Source organism: Seriola lalandi, unplaced genomic scaffold (assembly GCF_002814215.2).
Source record: "Seriola lalandi dorsalis isolate HSWRI2012SDOR001 ecotype SW California unplaced genomic scaffold, Sedor1 jcf7180002054408, whole genome shotgun sequence".
Taxonomy (NCBI): Eukaryota; Metazoa; Chordata; class Actinopteri; order Carangiformes; family Carangidae; genus Seriola; species Seriola lalandi.
The window spans coordinates 1,659,427-1,673,633 of NW_019524961.1; the positions used below are offsets into that span (position 1 = coordinate 1,659,427).

General features: G+C 39.5%; 2 protein-coding genes across 5 annotated transcripts; both read left to right on the top strand.

Moving 5' to 3' along the window:
- Window positions 1–2,648: 2,648 nt before the first annotated feature.
- Window positions 2,649–5,436, top strand: mterf1 (mitochondrial transcription termination factor 1). 3 transcript variants are annotated; one of them, XM_023409810.1, is made up of 2 exons: window positions 2,649–2,941; window positions 3,497–5,436. In XM_023409810.1, exon 2 carries the CDS (start codon window positions 3,543–3,545, stop codon window positions 4,701–4,703), a length of 1,161 nt encoding a protein of 386 aa, XP_023265578.1. In that variant the 5' UTR covers window positions 2,649–2,941; window positions 3,497–3,542; the 3' UTR covers window positions 4,704–5,436. The 3 variants fall into 3 exon arrangements, with proteins under 3 accessions (XP_023265578.1, XP_023265580.1, XP_023265579.1); XM_023409812.1 differs by having other exon boundaries at window positions 2,649–2,856; XM_023409811.2 differs by having other exon boundaries at window positions 2,649–2,731.
- Window positions 5,437–5,724: 288 nt separating this feature from the next.
- Window positions 5,725–13,375, top strand: dus3l (dihydrouridine synthase 3-like (S. cerevisiae)). Of its 2 annotated transcripts, none has more exons than XM_023409922.2 (16): window positions 5,725–6,017; window positions 6,442–6,539; window positions 7,254–7,524; window positions 7,629–7,980; window positions 8,491–8,567; window positions 8,690–8,785; window positions 9,014–9,055; window positions 9,291–9,443; window positions 9,578–9,694; window positions 10,356–10,421; window positions 10,563–10,673; window positions 11,250–11,346; window positions 11,567–11,642; window positions 11,990–12,178; window positions 12,841–12,969; window positions 13,080–13,375. In XM_023409922.2, exons 2-16 carry the CDS (start codon window positions 6,466–6,468, stop codon window positions 13,150–13,152), a joined length of 1,923 nt encoding a protein of 640 aa, XP_023265690.1. In that variant the 5' UTR covers window positions 5,725–6,017; window positions 6,442–6,465; the 3' UTR covers window positions 13,153–13,375. The 2 variants fall into 2 exon arrangements, with proteins under 2 accessions (XP_023265690.1, XP_023265691.1); XM_023409923.2 differs by having other exon boundaries at window positions 8,696–8,785.
- Window positions 13,376–14,207: the final 832 nt, after the last annotated feature.

A 14,207-nucleotide genomic window follows, 5' to 3' on the forward strand; every position in this document is an offset into this window, starting at 1 on the left:
GTCCAAACATCTTTAAATTAAAGTATTCTGCTTCCTTGTGGCTCAACATGATTTCTATAAAATATTAAATTCTCAAAGAAAACCTGCTAAATTCACAAGTTCCCAAAATGTGAACCTTTCTATTCTGCTTCTTAAATTGCTGATTGGAAACATACCAGCAGCAGCAGGAGAGGATGCTCTGTGTCTTCGGCTGACTGGAGCTGAACAGCTTATCGTCTGGCAGATCTTGAATTCCACCCATCTTCTTTTGGACATTCTTACCTGTTTGAGCCCACCTGTGAGCACTCGCTGTTTGTGCAACAAAGTCTGCAGGAACCACTGAGCATTGGAAAGCTTCGTCAGTTTCTGAATTATTGATTCACCGAAGGAGTCCTGTGTCAGCAGTTAACCAAGAAACTTTACCAAGTAGACCCCAACAAATGGATCAGGACAGGATAACATGTAATATTAAAAACACAACAGCAGTGAACTGTGCATCAGGAAAGGACTTGCTCCTCCAGGCCACAGCACAAGCTTGAAGCTCAGCGGTGACACCTGGGGCTGAGGCCTGGTCTCAGCTGCTGCCCTTGACAGCCGATACCATGGCCTCCATCCAACCACCGGAGCTTTGCATGCCTCCTCTGTGGGAGAGTGGAAGTCAGTCTGATGGCAGCCACGGCTCCTATTTAACAACAGAAAATAACTCACCAATTTAGCTCAATTTTTTTTTTTTGCAGGTTTAAAATCAGTTGAATTGACAGCCTTTTACTTTACTTTAAGTCATTAGCAGTATAAACACTGTTTGAAATGAGATGGGTGTCTGCAACAGAGAGAATGGCAGCCTTATCGTTTCAAAACAACTTCCACATTCGACCAGGATTTTATACAAATGCCCCTAAACACTATAAATTTGAATCAACAGCCATCTAAGGTTTCAACATAAAGCAAAGAACAAAACAGGAATTGATTTTGTATGTTTGGATAATGCATTAAGACTGAGTTGGCTGTTCACAGTAGAATCATTAAGTTGACCAGTTATTTCAAGAAAGCCTTTGAGATGAGAAAAAAACTCATTATATGATGAACTTTTGCAGCATTTATGTTCTTTCTTTTCCTCTTCGTTGTAAAATGTACTTTGAATTTCTGATGTAAATATTTGAAAGAATATAGACTTGCATATAATGTTGCAGTAGATGAACTGATACCATGCGGCATGGGCCAAATGTTCGGCATGACACAGAAATAACTGGCCTTATTAGACTGCATTAGGTTTAGTTAGAGTGGCCATGGGCTCTGATTCGCTCCCTCTCGTTAATGTACAATCAAATTCAACTGCAACTTTCTCCGTCTTTTCCACTTCTCCCCTCTCATCATTTGCCCTATACTAAAAATTATTTAACAGGCAGCAGCGTAGGCCATAAGAGTTCCTCCCAATCACATCATTATGCAAATACAGTCAAAAGTGCTTTGGACAAGTGTGAGAAAAAAGTAACTGCATGAATAAATGGAAAATAAACGGTGTCCTGTTGATGACTGAGACAAAACAAAATTGACTCTTTTCAGCCTGTCATGAACGGAGCTGATTTGTCTAATACACAATCTTATAGCAGCGGAGTGAAAATCAATTTGCATAATGACGGTATCACTGTGTTGTATTAAAATATTCATAAGTGGTGGGACTCATCGTTAAAGAGATGGTAATGGGTCAGCAGGTCTGTCACTGTCATGCTGTGAGCCACAACACATGGTAAATGGTCTCTTGTATCCCATGGGCATACGATAACATCTGCTGTATGATAATGTCTGCCACAAAATTGAGTTTTAATGTCTGTAACTCGCAGTCTAATTTAGGCTACTCTACAAGTTTGTATTTTTTGTCATTGTGCAAAGCATTAAACTTGCCAGGTGTGATAATGGATATGGACTAAAAAAAGCCATTGCACTCTGAGGGTTTTGTAAGTGACTGAATACGTATTTACAGTGCACATTCTGTGCAAATGAACACAGGGTTGTAGCTACCGCTGAAAACACAGAGGTCTTGCCCTTTATATTGTTTCTGGGAATTCCTCTAATGACATACACATTTCATAGTTTACAGAATACAGCATTTCATAGATTCATTTTAGACAAATGTTCGACAAAAATTGTGAAATTAAATTCAAATATAATGCAGGGATTCTCACTAGAACAACACCCTGGCATTGAACATTCATAGCATCCATCATAGAGATTCAATGTAAAGAAAACGTTATTAAACACTTGAATTGGTTGACTTAATTAATACTACTTATAAATGTAATTTATTAATTTGGCTAATCAACAAAGTGGGACTATAATTTCTAAAATCCTGCTTAAATAGCTGCAACTTCATCACTGTGATGTATTGACCTGAATGAACATAACAAAATTAATGTGATCAGTGTCAAAAAATAACCCATCGATTCAAACGGCATCTTAATCCAAATGTTTCAGATTTTTATCATCAGTTTATGGTTACGTCATAGTCTCAGGTAGAGACGTGCAGCCTCCACATTTAAGCCCTTTTCCTCTCTCTAGTGGTTGGAAATGAAACTCCTTCTTAACTCCATAACGCTAGATGGCGGTAATTAGCGACAAACTTCACGTTGGGGGTCAAATTTCACGTTTCCGCTCTGGTCTGTCAAGGCAAACATGCCCCTTTCACCGACTTGGAAGCAGAGGACTGTGAGGAGCCGCACGACTATATCTATATATATATATGTGTGTGTATATGGTATGTGCTGTGGTTTTGTTCAATTTCTGCAAACGGGCTTCCTGCATTGATAAATTGACAATTAATCGTACGCGATAAAAGCTGCTCTGGTTGGCCAAGACTTTACATTCAGTCATTATTAAAAGGTATTGCAAGTAACATTTTGAGTTTGAATTTCACATCTGGCTTTGCAGTGGGGGCAAGAACCACACGCTGAAGTGCAATTCTGAGGTGCTACACTTGACAACTTTCAATTTATGCTTCGTTATTTCACGCTTTTTACTCCGTTACATTTATCTGGCAGCTGTAGTCATGAGTTACCGTGCAGACTCGAGAGTTCAAATACATCAGCAGTTAAAATATGATGCATTATTCCAAGTTCAAATTATCTCCAGCTCACATTTAAAATGCTGCAGACATGTTAATGCATCAAGACTTACTCCCATAATTAATAATATAGATGTACCATACATAAAATCCTGTATACCACTGACTCTCAGTAAAGGACATTATACTGATAATACTTTCTGTGGTTTTACTTAGGTAAAATTTAACTTTGACTTAAAATTGAGGATTTCTTTAATATGGTACGGCTACTTTTATTTAAAGCATCTGTAAAGGTAAAGGATCTGAGTACCAGTACTGCAACACTCGGGTCATAGCTGGTTAAATGAGATCCTCATTATTACCAGTTAGTCTTGTTGAGTTTGAGTTCTTCTGTTAGTTTGACTTGACTTTTGTTTTATTATTCAGGTAAATATGCCGTGTTTATTTTTCCTCCTTTAGCTCCACAGACACTGGCGGTGATGTTACACTGTAGACCTCATTGAAAATGGCAGTGGTACCTGGATCGAGGGCTCTCATCAGCCTCCATCGATCAGTGACGTTGCAGCACAGCTTTGGGCTCATTAAAGTACAGTTGAGCGCAACATGCCGTCCCAGGAGGCTTTGCAGTGCTCCTACAGGAAGCGACGAGCCGAAGCCTCAGGTGAACCCAGACAATCAGTCTCTGCTGGAGAACCTTAATCTCATGGGAGTTGATGTGAAGATGGCACGCCAGCGCCAGCCTGGGGTGCTTCGGAAAGCCTTTACTAACGAGACGGGCCTTTTTCAGTTTCTGCAAGGCAAAGGTGTCAACCGCAAAATAATCGCCAGCATCATATCCCGTTATCCCCGCGCCATCACTCGCTCGATTGCACACTTGGAACAGCGCTGGGAGCTGTGGAGAAACATCTTCAAGATGGATTCAGAGATTGTGACCATCCTGGAACGCTCACCTGAGTCTTTCTTCAGGTCCAGTGATAATGGGAACTTGGAGAAGAACATAGTTTTTCTGTCCTCACTGGGACTGGACGCCAAAGACCTCCACCGGCTGCTGACCACAGCGCCACGCACATTCTCCAACAGTTTAGAGCTCAACAAGCAGATGGTGGAGTGTCTGGAAGACATCTGTGCAGAGCTTGGTGGGAAGAACCCAGAGCAGTTTGTCAAAGCCGTCATATCCAGAAACCTTTACATTCTCATCCGAAGCACCAAGAGAGTCAGGACAAACATTGATAACCTGAGAACATCTCTTAAGTTTAGTGACTCAGAACTGCTGGCTCTTTTGAAAGGCCCTGGAGCAGAGATTCTGGACCTTTCAAATGAGTATCTGAAAAATAATTTTAACAGCCTTCAGCAGAAGATGATGTCACTTGGTTGTCAGAAAGCTGACATCAAAAAACTAATCAGTAGCTATCCGATGGTTTTGTACATTGGGCCAAGCACATTGAACTCTAAACTGGACTGTCTCCTGAGAGGAGGAATAACAATGAAGCAGATACTGGAGAAGCCCAAGGTTTTGGACTACAGCACACAGAACATTATGGGGCGACTAGAGGAGCTGAAGAGAGTGGGATATGACTTCCAGAAGAATGGCATCAACATCCTGGACTCGAGCAAAAAGCGGTTTCTTGCAAAGATAGAAAAACTTCGTGCCTCACCAGATGAATGAATGTAGTTGCTTGTAATGTCAGACAAAGTTGGGGGCTGCTTTTACTTGAGCTTCAGCTTCAGGATGATCATGTCTTCTGGTTTCAACATTTATTAATTTGTCTTGTCACTAAAGTATAATTTCTGCCTGATCTTTTGGAATTCTTTTATACACTCTATCTTGTTGGACTGGAACTAAATTCATTATCCATCAATCTGCTAAAAGATTTCCTTGATTAATTGTTTGGTTTCTAAAATGTCAGAAAAAAGTGAACATGGCAATCACACGTTTTCTAATGCCCATGGTGACATCTTCAAATTGCTGGTTTTGTCCAATTAGCCGTCCAGAATCCAAAGATATTCATTTTAACATCACATAAGATAAAGGAAATAGCAAATCCTCACTATTTAGAGGATGGAAGTTGTGAATGTTTGGCATTTTAGAAAAATTACTTCAACAAATAGAGTATCAAAACAAGTGTCACTTGATTTTATGTCGACTGATTGATCAATTAATAGACTGTGAACTGTTTTAGCTCTACTATCGAGTAGTTTATTGACAATGATGTTCTCTTTGAAACATTGACAGCTGCTAAAAAATCCCTCGCACTCAATATGCATATGCATTGCTGTAAGAATATATATTTTTTCTTGTTCAAATGTTTGTAAATGACTGTTCATGTTGGAGAGCTGAATTCATGTGTAGATGCAATCTTGAAATAAAAGTGATGTCCAAACAAGGACATAACATCTGACTACATGTTTCACCCATACTTCCTGCTCTTCTGATGTACTTATATAAACGTGAGGTATTGTTTGCAATATAGAAGATGATTGCGTACCATTTTGAAAATTAAAATATATATTATACATATCCAAATAACAGGGGGAATTTTATCCTTTTCCATCCATTGACTACTGTCGTCCATTAAAATGATTTAATATTTTAATCTATTATTCAATAGTTTGGTCTGAAGGCTGGGGAATATGTACTGTACTCTGCGGAACCAATGTTCGCCGGACAGTTCACCACGGACCTCGCCCAACAGTTGCACAACCTTTTCCTCACGCTGCTGGATTGTTGCTGTACGTCTCAGGGTGAGAAACAGAAGTGCAGTGAAACTTAACTTTATTTGGTTCGCTTTATTTTTTTTTTGACAAGTTACCTTTAAACAGCATAAAGTTACATCTGTTGTTGTCCAGGGCGTCGCAAGCGTCAACAGCCCCCCGTTAGCTGTTAGCTTGTTAGCAGAGTCTGGATTAGTCCGTTTATGTCACTGTTGCAGCAAAATATGCCACAGTAGCAGTTTTTCTCTGACAACCCTATGAGTAACAGGTAAGTACCTCTGCTAATATGGATTGTTGCATTTGGCCATAAAGCCAATTTATGTGGAAGTTAAATGGAGCATAGATAAAGTTAATTCACAGATTACAGTTAAATCTACCAGAACCGAGCAAGAAACATGATGCAGCAGGATTACACAATTGTCATATGTTTATGTGCATATAATTATACATATGTTTATTTTTTATTTAGCTTTGTTCAGTTTTGTTGTATGTCCACGTACATCTTAATGATATTATTTGTGCTGTGTTCAAGTACATGAGAGCCAGATTCCTTATATGCACAAAATACTTGGCCTAAAATAGCTGATTCTGATTATGAGGATGTGCTGGTTAGCTCAGGATCAGGAGATGATTATTACTGTCATGCTGCATTTTGATCCACAGTGATCAGCTGATGTATCCATGTGTTTCAGAGCAAGGACTGTGGGGAAGGTGTGATGGAAAAATCAGCAGAGGACAAGGAAAAGGGGACAAATGTGGCTGTGAAGGGTCAAGCTGCCATTAGACCACAGTAAGCAGCTTGCCATGTGTGGCACCTATGAGAATCGCATGAGTCGCACTTGAAACTGGCGGAAATCACTTCAAACATGAGAAACACTACTACTACTTATCATGACTTCAACACGAATGCCCATTGTAGCGCTAGTATCAGTGTCTCCACCACACCGGTCTCTTGCTCTTGTCCTCACTGGTAAACAATACTCAGATACTCGTTGGGGCAGCAACTAGCTCGCAATCTGAGTAGAGCAGTCACCCTTTATTCCCAGTAGCACAGACTCAACCTTGGAGGTGATGCCCCCTCCTCTAACCCTTTCACACTGCCTGCTGCTTTGTCTGGTGAAGCAAAGACAACTACACTGTCAGCAAAAAGGCTGAACAGCCTTTACTGAAAGCACTTAACTTATTGCACACAGTATGGATTTATATCTTGCAGCAGTTTTACAAGGACAGGCTGGTTTGTATCAGTAACAGTTTAAGTTATTTTACCATCAACAGAGTAATTTGTAATGATGGATAGAAGTGGGCAAATTTGACTAAATACGATGTGAATTCATTCTTACTCCTCCCTGAACTCTTTTCCGGTGTGAAAACCCTTCACACTAAAAATTGCTTAGAATTACAGTGTATAACAAAACTGGGACAGAACTACTTTCTTCAGGTATGTTGCGTATCACACTATGAAACAGAAGGATGATTTGATTTCTTCTTCTTTTTCTCATTGCAGATTCCTGACAACCAAAGAAAAATTTCATGGGTTTATTGACTCTGAGTGGCAGGGCTCAAAAGGAGAAAAGGCCAGTGATAATGACACAGCTGAGGAGGCAAAGGAGATCTGTGTGGAGGAACCAGAGGCTAAAAAGCTCAAACTAGACACTGAAGAAAGGACCAAGGCGGGGAATCAAGATGGTAAACGCCTTCGAGGACAAAATAAGTCAAGGCCGCACACTAAGCCTACTGCATATGATGAAAAGCGACTGTGTCTCTCAGTCATTCAGGTAAGCAGCTTTAACGGACCATTCACAAATGCCACATACGGTACATGCTCTCCGATCACTATGTCAGCTGATAGCTCATGTCATAACTTCTCCCGTCCATGTAGGCCAATAGGGAATGTCCCTTTGGAGACAAATGCCACTTTCATCATGACGTCGCTGAGTACATGGCCTCTAAGCCTGCTGACATCGGGCAAAGCTGCTACCTCTACAGCACGTTTGGAAAGTGTGCTTATGGCCTCTCCTGCCGCTTCGCCAAGGCGCACACGACACCTGACTTCAAAACCATGGAGAACGCAGATCTAGTTAAGGCTCGTGAAGGCAGGAACCCGGTGAAGAACAGCTTGAGTAAAGACCTCCAGAATCGTCTGAGGAAGCGCTCGGTGGCCTTCAAAAAGTCAGAAGAGTACCTGAAAACACTTTCAAACAACAGAGACAAGAAAGAGCAGCAAGGGAACGGTAAGAGGGCTCAAGTGGTTTTAGATAGATTTACTTGAATATATCACACATCAGCATGATCTAATGGAGACACTAGTACCCTCCAGGAATATTAGTATTCTGCCAGGGTTTTTGCTCCTTCTTAAGCATGAATCTGTCAGTCATATTCTTTTGTCTTATAAGGAGTCTGTTAAGTAGTTTAGATTTACACTGGCACAAGTGCAGCAATCAGCAGTGCATATGAAGTGTCTCTGCAGTGAGTCTTTCATTTAATCAGTCACTTAATTGTAGTTGAGCAACAAGCATGCCATTTCTACTCCTTTTGAGTTGAGCAGGTGTTGAATGGCATGTATGAGTCCTACTTAGTCACCCAGTGTTGCTGCTCATTGAAACATCCTTTCTGTTTACTTTCTAAATACCCTAAATTTTCAAACACAGACATATTTAATGAAAGCAGCCATGTGTAAAATGTGAAATATGAATGAATTTGGTTTTATAATTCAGTTCTTTGACATCAACACTCACACACAGGTAAAGCTTGTGTAGCTGAAGTATCTCCAAATCCAACAGGCGGGGAGCAGCTATTGTCTACTGAAGCAGAGACACAGGTACAAGCATCTACTCGGAGCACTACCTCTTATTCCCAGTCTGTCAGTCAGCTAACGAAGGTTACTGCAGAGTGTCGCATGGGGGTTTGCAATTATTTTTTACATGTTTTCTTTGTGACAAGCTGCAGTCCAGCCCTGACAAACAGCCTCCAGTGAAGACTGTTGGCCCACTGACTGATGCAGATGTCATCAAGTTGCGCCCATGTGAAAAGAAACAGGTACATCTTCAACCAACTGTCTCCCCTCCAAAATTACATTTTTTAGTTAGTTTGGTGACTAATTTTAAATATGACAAGGAATATTGTGTAATCATTTTTCTTGCTGAATAAATAAATTTCAAATTGGTAAAAGCCAGCTGATACTGATAAATATTTAAGAGAAATAAAATCGGTGCACTAGTGTGGGTTCATGAATAAGGAGTATGTTTTTGTGTTTCTGTGTTCAAGGTGGACTTTCAAGACAAACTCTACCTTGCTCCTCTAACAACTGTAAGTACTGCCAGACTGAATTGTCTGTGTTAATAGGTTAATTGATTCAAAACTGTGTCAACTTACAATCATTTTATTGTTTTTAATATATATTAATTTTATTATTTTTAAGTGAAGTGCAGGGCATTTGATGTGATGTAAAATTAAAAACAAACAGGTTAGATAGACTACTAAGAGAACAAGTTATATTAAATGAGCTTTTGGACTGACTAAAAGCTTCCCGCTCTTTCCTCAGTGTGGAAATCTGCCTTTCCGTCGCGTGTGCAAGCGTTTTGGTGCAGACATCACCTGTGGGGAGATGGCCATGTGCACAAACCTGCTGCAGGGGCAGCAGTCAGAGTGGGCCCTCCTCAAGAGGCATGAAAGTGAAGATCTTTTTGGCGTCCAGGTGAGGTCATCATAAAACATGTTGTTGAACGACTCTGCTGATGTTGTGGTTATAAACACGGCTTGTGGTATTTGGCAGTGTGTTTCTCGAGAGTGAAGATTGTCTCAGATCTGAAATCCATATTGTGTCTCCAGGTGGAGGGCTGCTTCCCCGACACCATGACAAGGTGTGCAGAGCTTATCAACAACAACACTGATGTTGACTTTGTGGACATCAACTCTGGATGCCCCATTGATCTTGTCTACAAGAAGGTAAGCTCTTATCTAACCAGGTTGCCCCAATCACATTTATGGACACTTCCAGTTTGGTTTTCATGTTGTCCTCCCTGCAGTGTAAATTTTTTGAACTTTACACACATGGACCACAGTGTGGGAGATATTGCCAAACCTTCCTGGTTTATTTAGTTCCATCTATATCTAAACCACAGAGACTTCTACATTGGTTTGATTATCAATCACCATGGGCAAGAGGATGACAATCATTCTCTGTAAAGTTGCATCAAACGCTGCTGTCAGCCTATCAACTTTTATATTTAGAAGGAATTTCTCTTAGCATAGTAATGCTAAATTTTTAATCAATAACTAGTGTCATCTGTGGTCAAATAAGGGCCCACCTTAAAGCTTAAAATCAGAACCACTTTTATAAACCAAAGGATAAGCTTCAAATGTTAAAGTGAAGTGCAAAGAAGTTGGTAGTCCCTGCAATAAACAGACATAAAAAACATAGCCATTGTAAACCCACTGTTACCTTTACTGAGTAAATAAGGTTGACGAACAAACACGGTACCATGATGGTACCTCTGAGCTCAGATTAATTTTTGTGTGTTATGATACAGTGTGCAAAGCACAGACATTTGACAACGTTGATATAACACTCATTGACAGATGGGGTTTGTTTGCTCTTCCTCATCAGGGCGGAGGCTGCGGCTTGATGACACGCACCAGAAAGTTTGAACAGATAGTCAAAGGAATGAACTGTGTAAGTCTCTGATTTATTGTTGGACATACTAGTACTTATACAAAACAATTGGACAATATATAACAGCTGTACCTTGAAAACAGTGCTTCTTTGTCTTGGATTACAAAGCCTGAGTGAAAACACAAGTGTCTCTTCCTGAAGGTCCTTGATGTCCCTTTAACAGTCAAGATCCGCACTGGTGTTCAGGAGAAGAGCAACGTAGCACACAGACTCATCCCAGAGATGAAAAAATGGGGTGTCTCCATGATCACCGTGAGTGTTTTAGTAGCAGAAACATTAATAAATGTGAAGCATCATTGCAGCTGTAAAAGGAGAGATGGGTTTGAGCGGCGTGAAACCGTATCTACTAACTTCATGTGTTGAAAATCATATTTAATACAGTCACAGCAGAAGTGTGGAAAAACATGAAAGAGTCTAATTTCGAGTGGTGTCTTGTATACACCCCTGGGTGTATAAAATATTGATTAATTCACTCAAATAGCTACAAACCCTCTGAAATTGACAGCACACTGTCAATTTCACTCACATCGGTCAACAAATTAGAGCACAATTTAAAATGTAATGTTAAAGAACACTTGATATGATTGTTTATCTAAGATGACTTTCCTTTTCTCTTTTTTTTTCACTTATTATTTATTAAACGAGTGTCCTTGTCAAACTGATTCCACCGTGAGGTCTGTTTCCAAGCACCTTGTCTTTTGTCAGTCATGCATACATTTTTTTTTGTTCTCGTCCCTCCTCTGTTATTTTCATATCTTCAAATGAATAAAACATGGCGCCAGCATCAGATTGTGATGATATAGAGCTGATGCTGTTGTTTTCTTGCAGTTGCATGGCCGATCCAGAGAGCAGCGCTACACCAAATTAGCTGACTGGGATTATATCACCACCTGCTCCGAGCTGGCTAGTCCTGTGCCGCTTTTTGGTATGTGGATTTGTAAAGAGTTTGTAAAAAGAGCTGATGAAGGGGGAAAATGTTTTTTAAGGAGATGAATACTAGAAAAACAACCCCCTCTAATATGGGGGAAAAAATCCAGTTATACAGTTACGCAATCTCACGGTTGTAAAATCTTTGACAGGCTATTGAAGAATAATTTATTGCGGGTGATGAGGTGAATTAAGGTGACCTGTTTTTATTGTTCCAGGAAATGGAGACATTCTGTCCTATGAAGATGCCATGAAAGCGAGAGAGACCGGAGTTTCTGGTATAATGATTGCAAGGTACACAGAAAATAATACACAAAATCATATAAATATATTATAAATAATAAAATAATAAATCGTTATAAAATAATACATTGTCAGACCCTTGAAGGCTTACATGTCCATCTTATTTTTTATTTTTTCCTCTCCCTATTTATTTGCTATTATTGTTATTCGCTATTTGCTATGCATCATTATCAATGCGATTCTTGTGCTTTCTTACTTTAAATCCACATCGAATCCCGACAAGAGGATTTACTCCATATTACAGATCCCAATTGTCTTTGTGGCGAACTTGAACTTTAATTTGAAAATCGAATAAAAGGTTCAGCCAGTTATGCATGTTCTTACTTTCGTCTCCTCAGGGGTGCTCTCATTAAGCCTTGGATCTTCACTGAGATAAAGGAGAGCAGACACTGGGACATCTCGTCCAGTGAGCGACTGGACATCCTCAGGGATTTCACCAACTTCGGTCTGGAGCACTGGGGCTCCGACACTCGAGGCGTGGAGAAGACCCGCACCTTCATGCTGGAGTGGCTGTCCTTCATGTGCAGGTGGGCACCACCGTGCACTTCAATATATTGTATTTTCTTCTAGTATAAACGAGCAATATTCATTACTGTTTCTCGTATGCTGTGGTAATACAGCATTTACATAGCAGGTTTTGAATTGCGGTATTTCTTTTTCTTAATTGCATTATGTTGCTATGGATACATTTGCAATGAGAGAAGGTCAGAGGTTTTACTCCAAACAAATGATATTCATGAATGAAGGGGATAATGAGTCAAGAGGGCATAAATTCAGTTTTTCCTAAGAATTAAAAGCTACACAAAGGGACTACATATGCATGTGACAGCAAGATTTGACTGACATTATAAAAACTACTATACCGTAAACCAATTACAAACTCGGTGAGATTGAAATAGAATATAATGGATTATATATCTCACAAGTTTCACTTTGTCAGTTTTTGTGGTGGAAAAGTGTTTATCAGAAGTAGAAGATGGGATGATCTTCTGTCACAGCTCCATTTTAGTGAATTAGGCCAAAAAGCGTGTATTATTCAGTGTATCTTAAATTCTAAACTGTAACAACAAAACCATCAAATATAATCTGGTGATTCACACTGAATACCTACTGAAAAGTGGATTGGAGAGAAATTGAGGATGATGTTTCTCTCTCCTCCACCATCTCTCTCTCTCTCTCTCTTCGTCAGATATATTCCTGTGGGCTTGTTGGAGCGAGTGCCTCAGAAAATCAATGAGCGACCTCCGTACTACATGGGCAGAAACTACCTGGAGTCACTGATGGCGAGTCAAAACGTTGGGGACTGGGTCAGGATTAGGTGAGCAGAAAACAAAGAAAAGAACACCATTCAGTATCAAGCTGCATTAAGATTAAAGAGTTGAATAATGCGTTTTATGATTATAACTTTTTACCCTTTCCTTTCTCCAGTGAAATGCTTCTGGGTCCTGTACCGAAGAATTTCAACTTTTTGCCCAAACATAAAGCAAATGCCTACAAGTGATTTTCTCTTTGTCTGAAGACTAAACAAACTTCCAGGTTTTTGATTATATTGTTTCTTTTTTTTGTCGGCTCTGGAGAATAAGACTTAAAGAAAGAAAAACCTATTGTGTTGCAAACGATGAAGACTGTTTAATAGTCTGTTTATTTGACCTGTGGTGCAGTTGTAAAATACATGGCTGTTTGTGTACTTGAAATATATGCAATAAAGTCTTTGGCCACACCAACATATTTCTACGTTTTTTCAAAATATATTTTTCAAGGGGGTAAAATGAGAAAGGGTTTGATTTATGGCTTTATTATTAAATAACTTTATAATTGACACAAAAACCCAGTAATAATCCTGTGACGTTCTGTAAAATCTCTGCAGATATTTTTTGTTGTTTTTAATCAGTGAGTTTACTCATTTTGTTGTGATATGAAATTGAGTCACAGGAAATAATCCAACACTAAGACACCATATACACTGACTGACCAGTCTGAGGTAGTGCAAGACAACATCTGTGTGATAAACCCTATCTGTATAAAGCTTGTAATAATATGCTTTTAACACAACCATAAGAGGCACTGATTGTACTTTTGGAGATCTTTTGAAGAATATGAATATGTGATGTTGTGACTTTACATCTTGAAATCTTGAATTATTCAGAAGTAATGTCTGAAAAACAGACTCAGTGGCTACTTCATTAGGTACACCTGTAAAATCCAATGCAGTGCAGTCTCAGCTCAGTCAGTTGACAATAATGTTCAGTTTTTAATGGCACTGTCAGATGGGTATTGATGTAGCCATTTGTTTTATTATTGAAGTTGTAGTTTGCAGTGGTGTTGAACCGGACTGCAATATGTAGAAGTTTTTACCGTCTTGCCCAGGAAGGACATTTAGGAAGAATATTGGAGACCCATTTCAATATGATGTAGCCTAGTACAACACTACCTTAATGTCTACCTTAATAATAAACATACAGTTGAATTAACACCCCTAGGAAAGTTTGAACCAAAACTGACCATTATAAGCTTAAGAGCTGATTGCATTAGATCCTATGGGTGTATCTAAGTGTC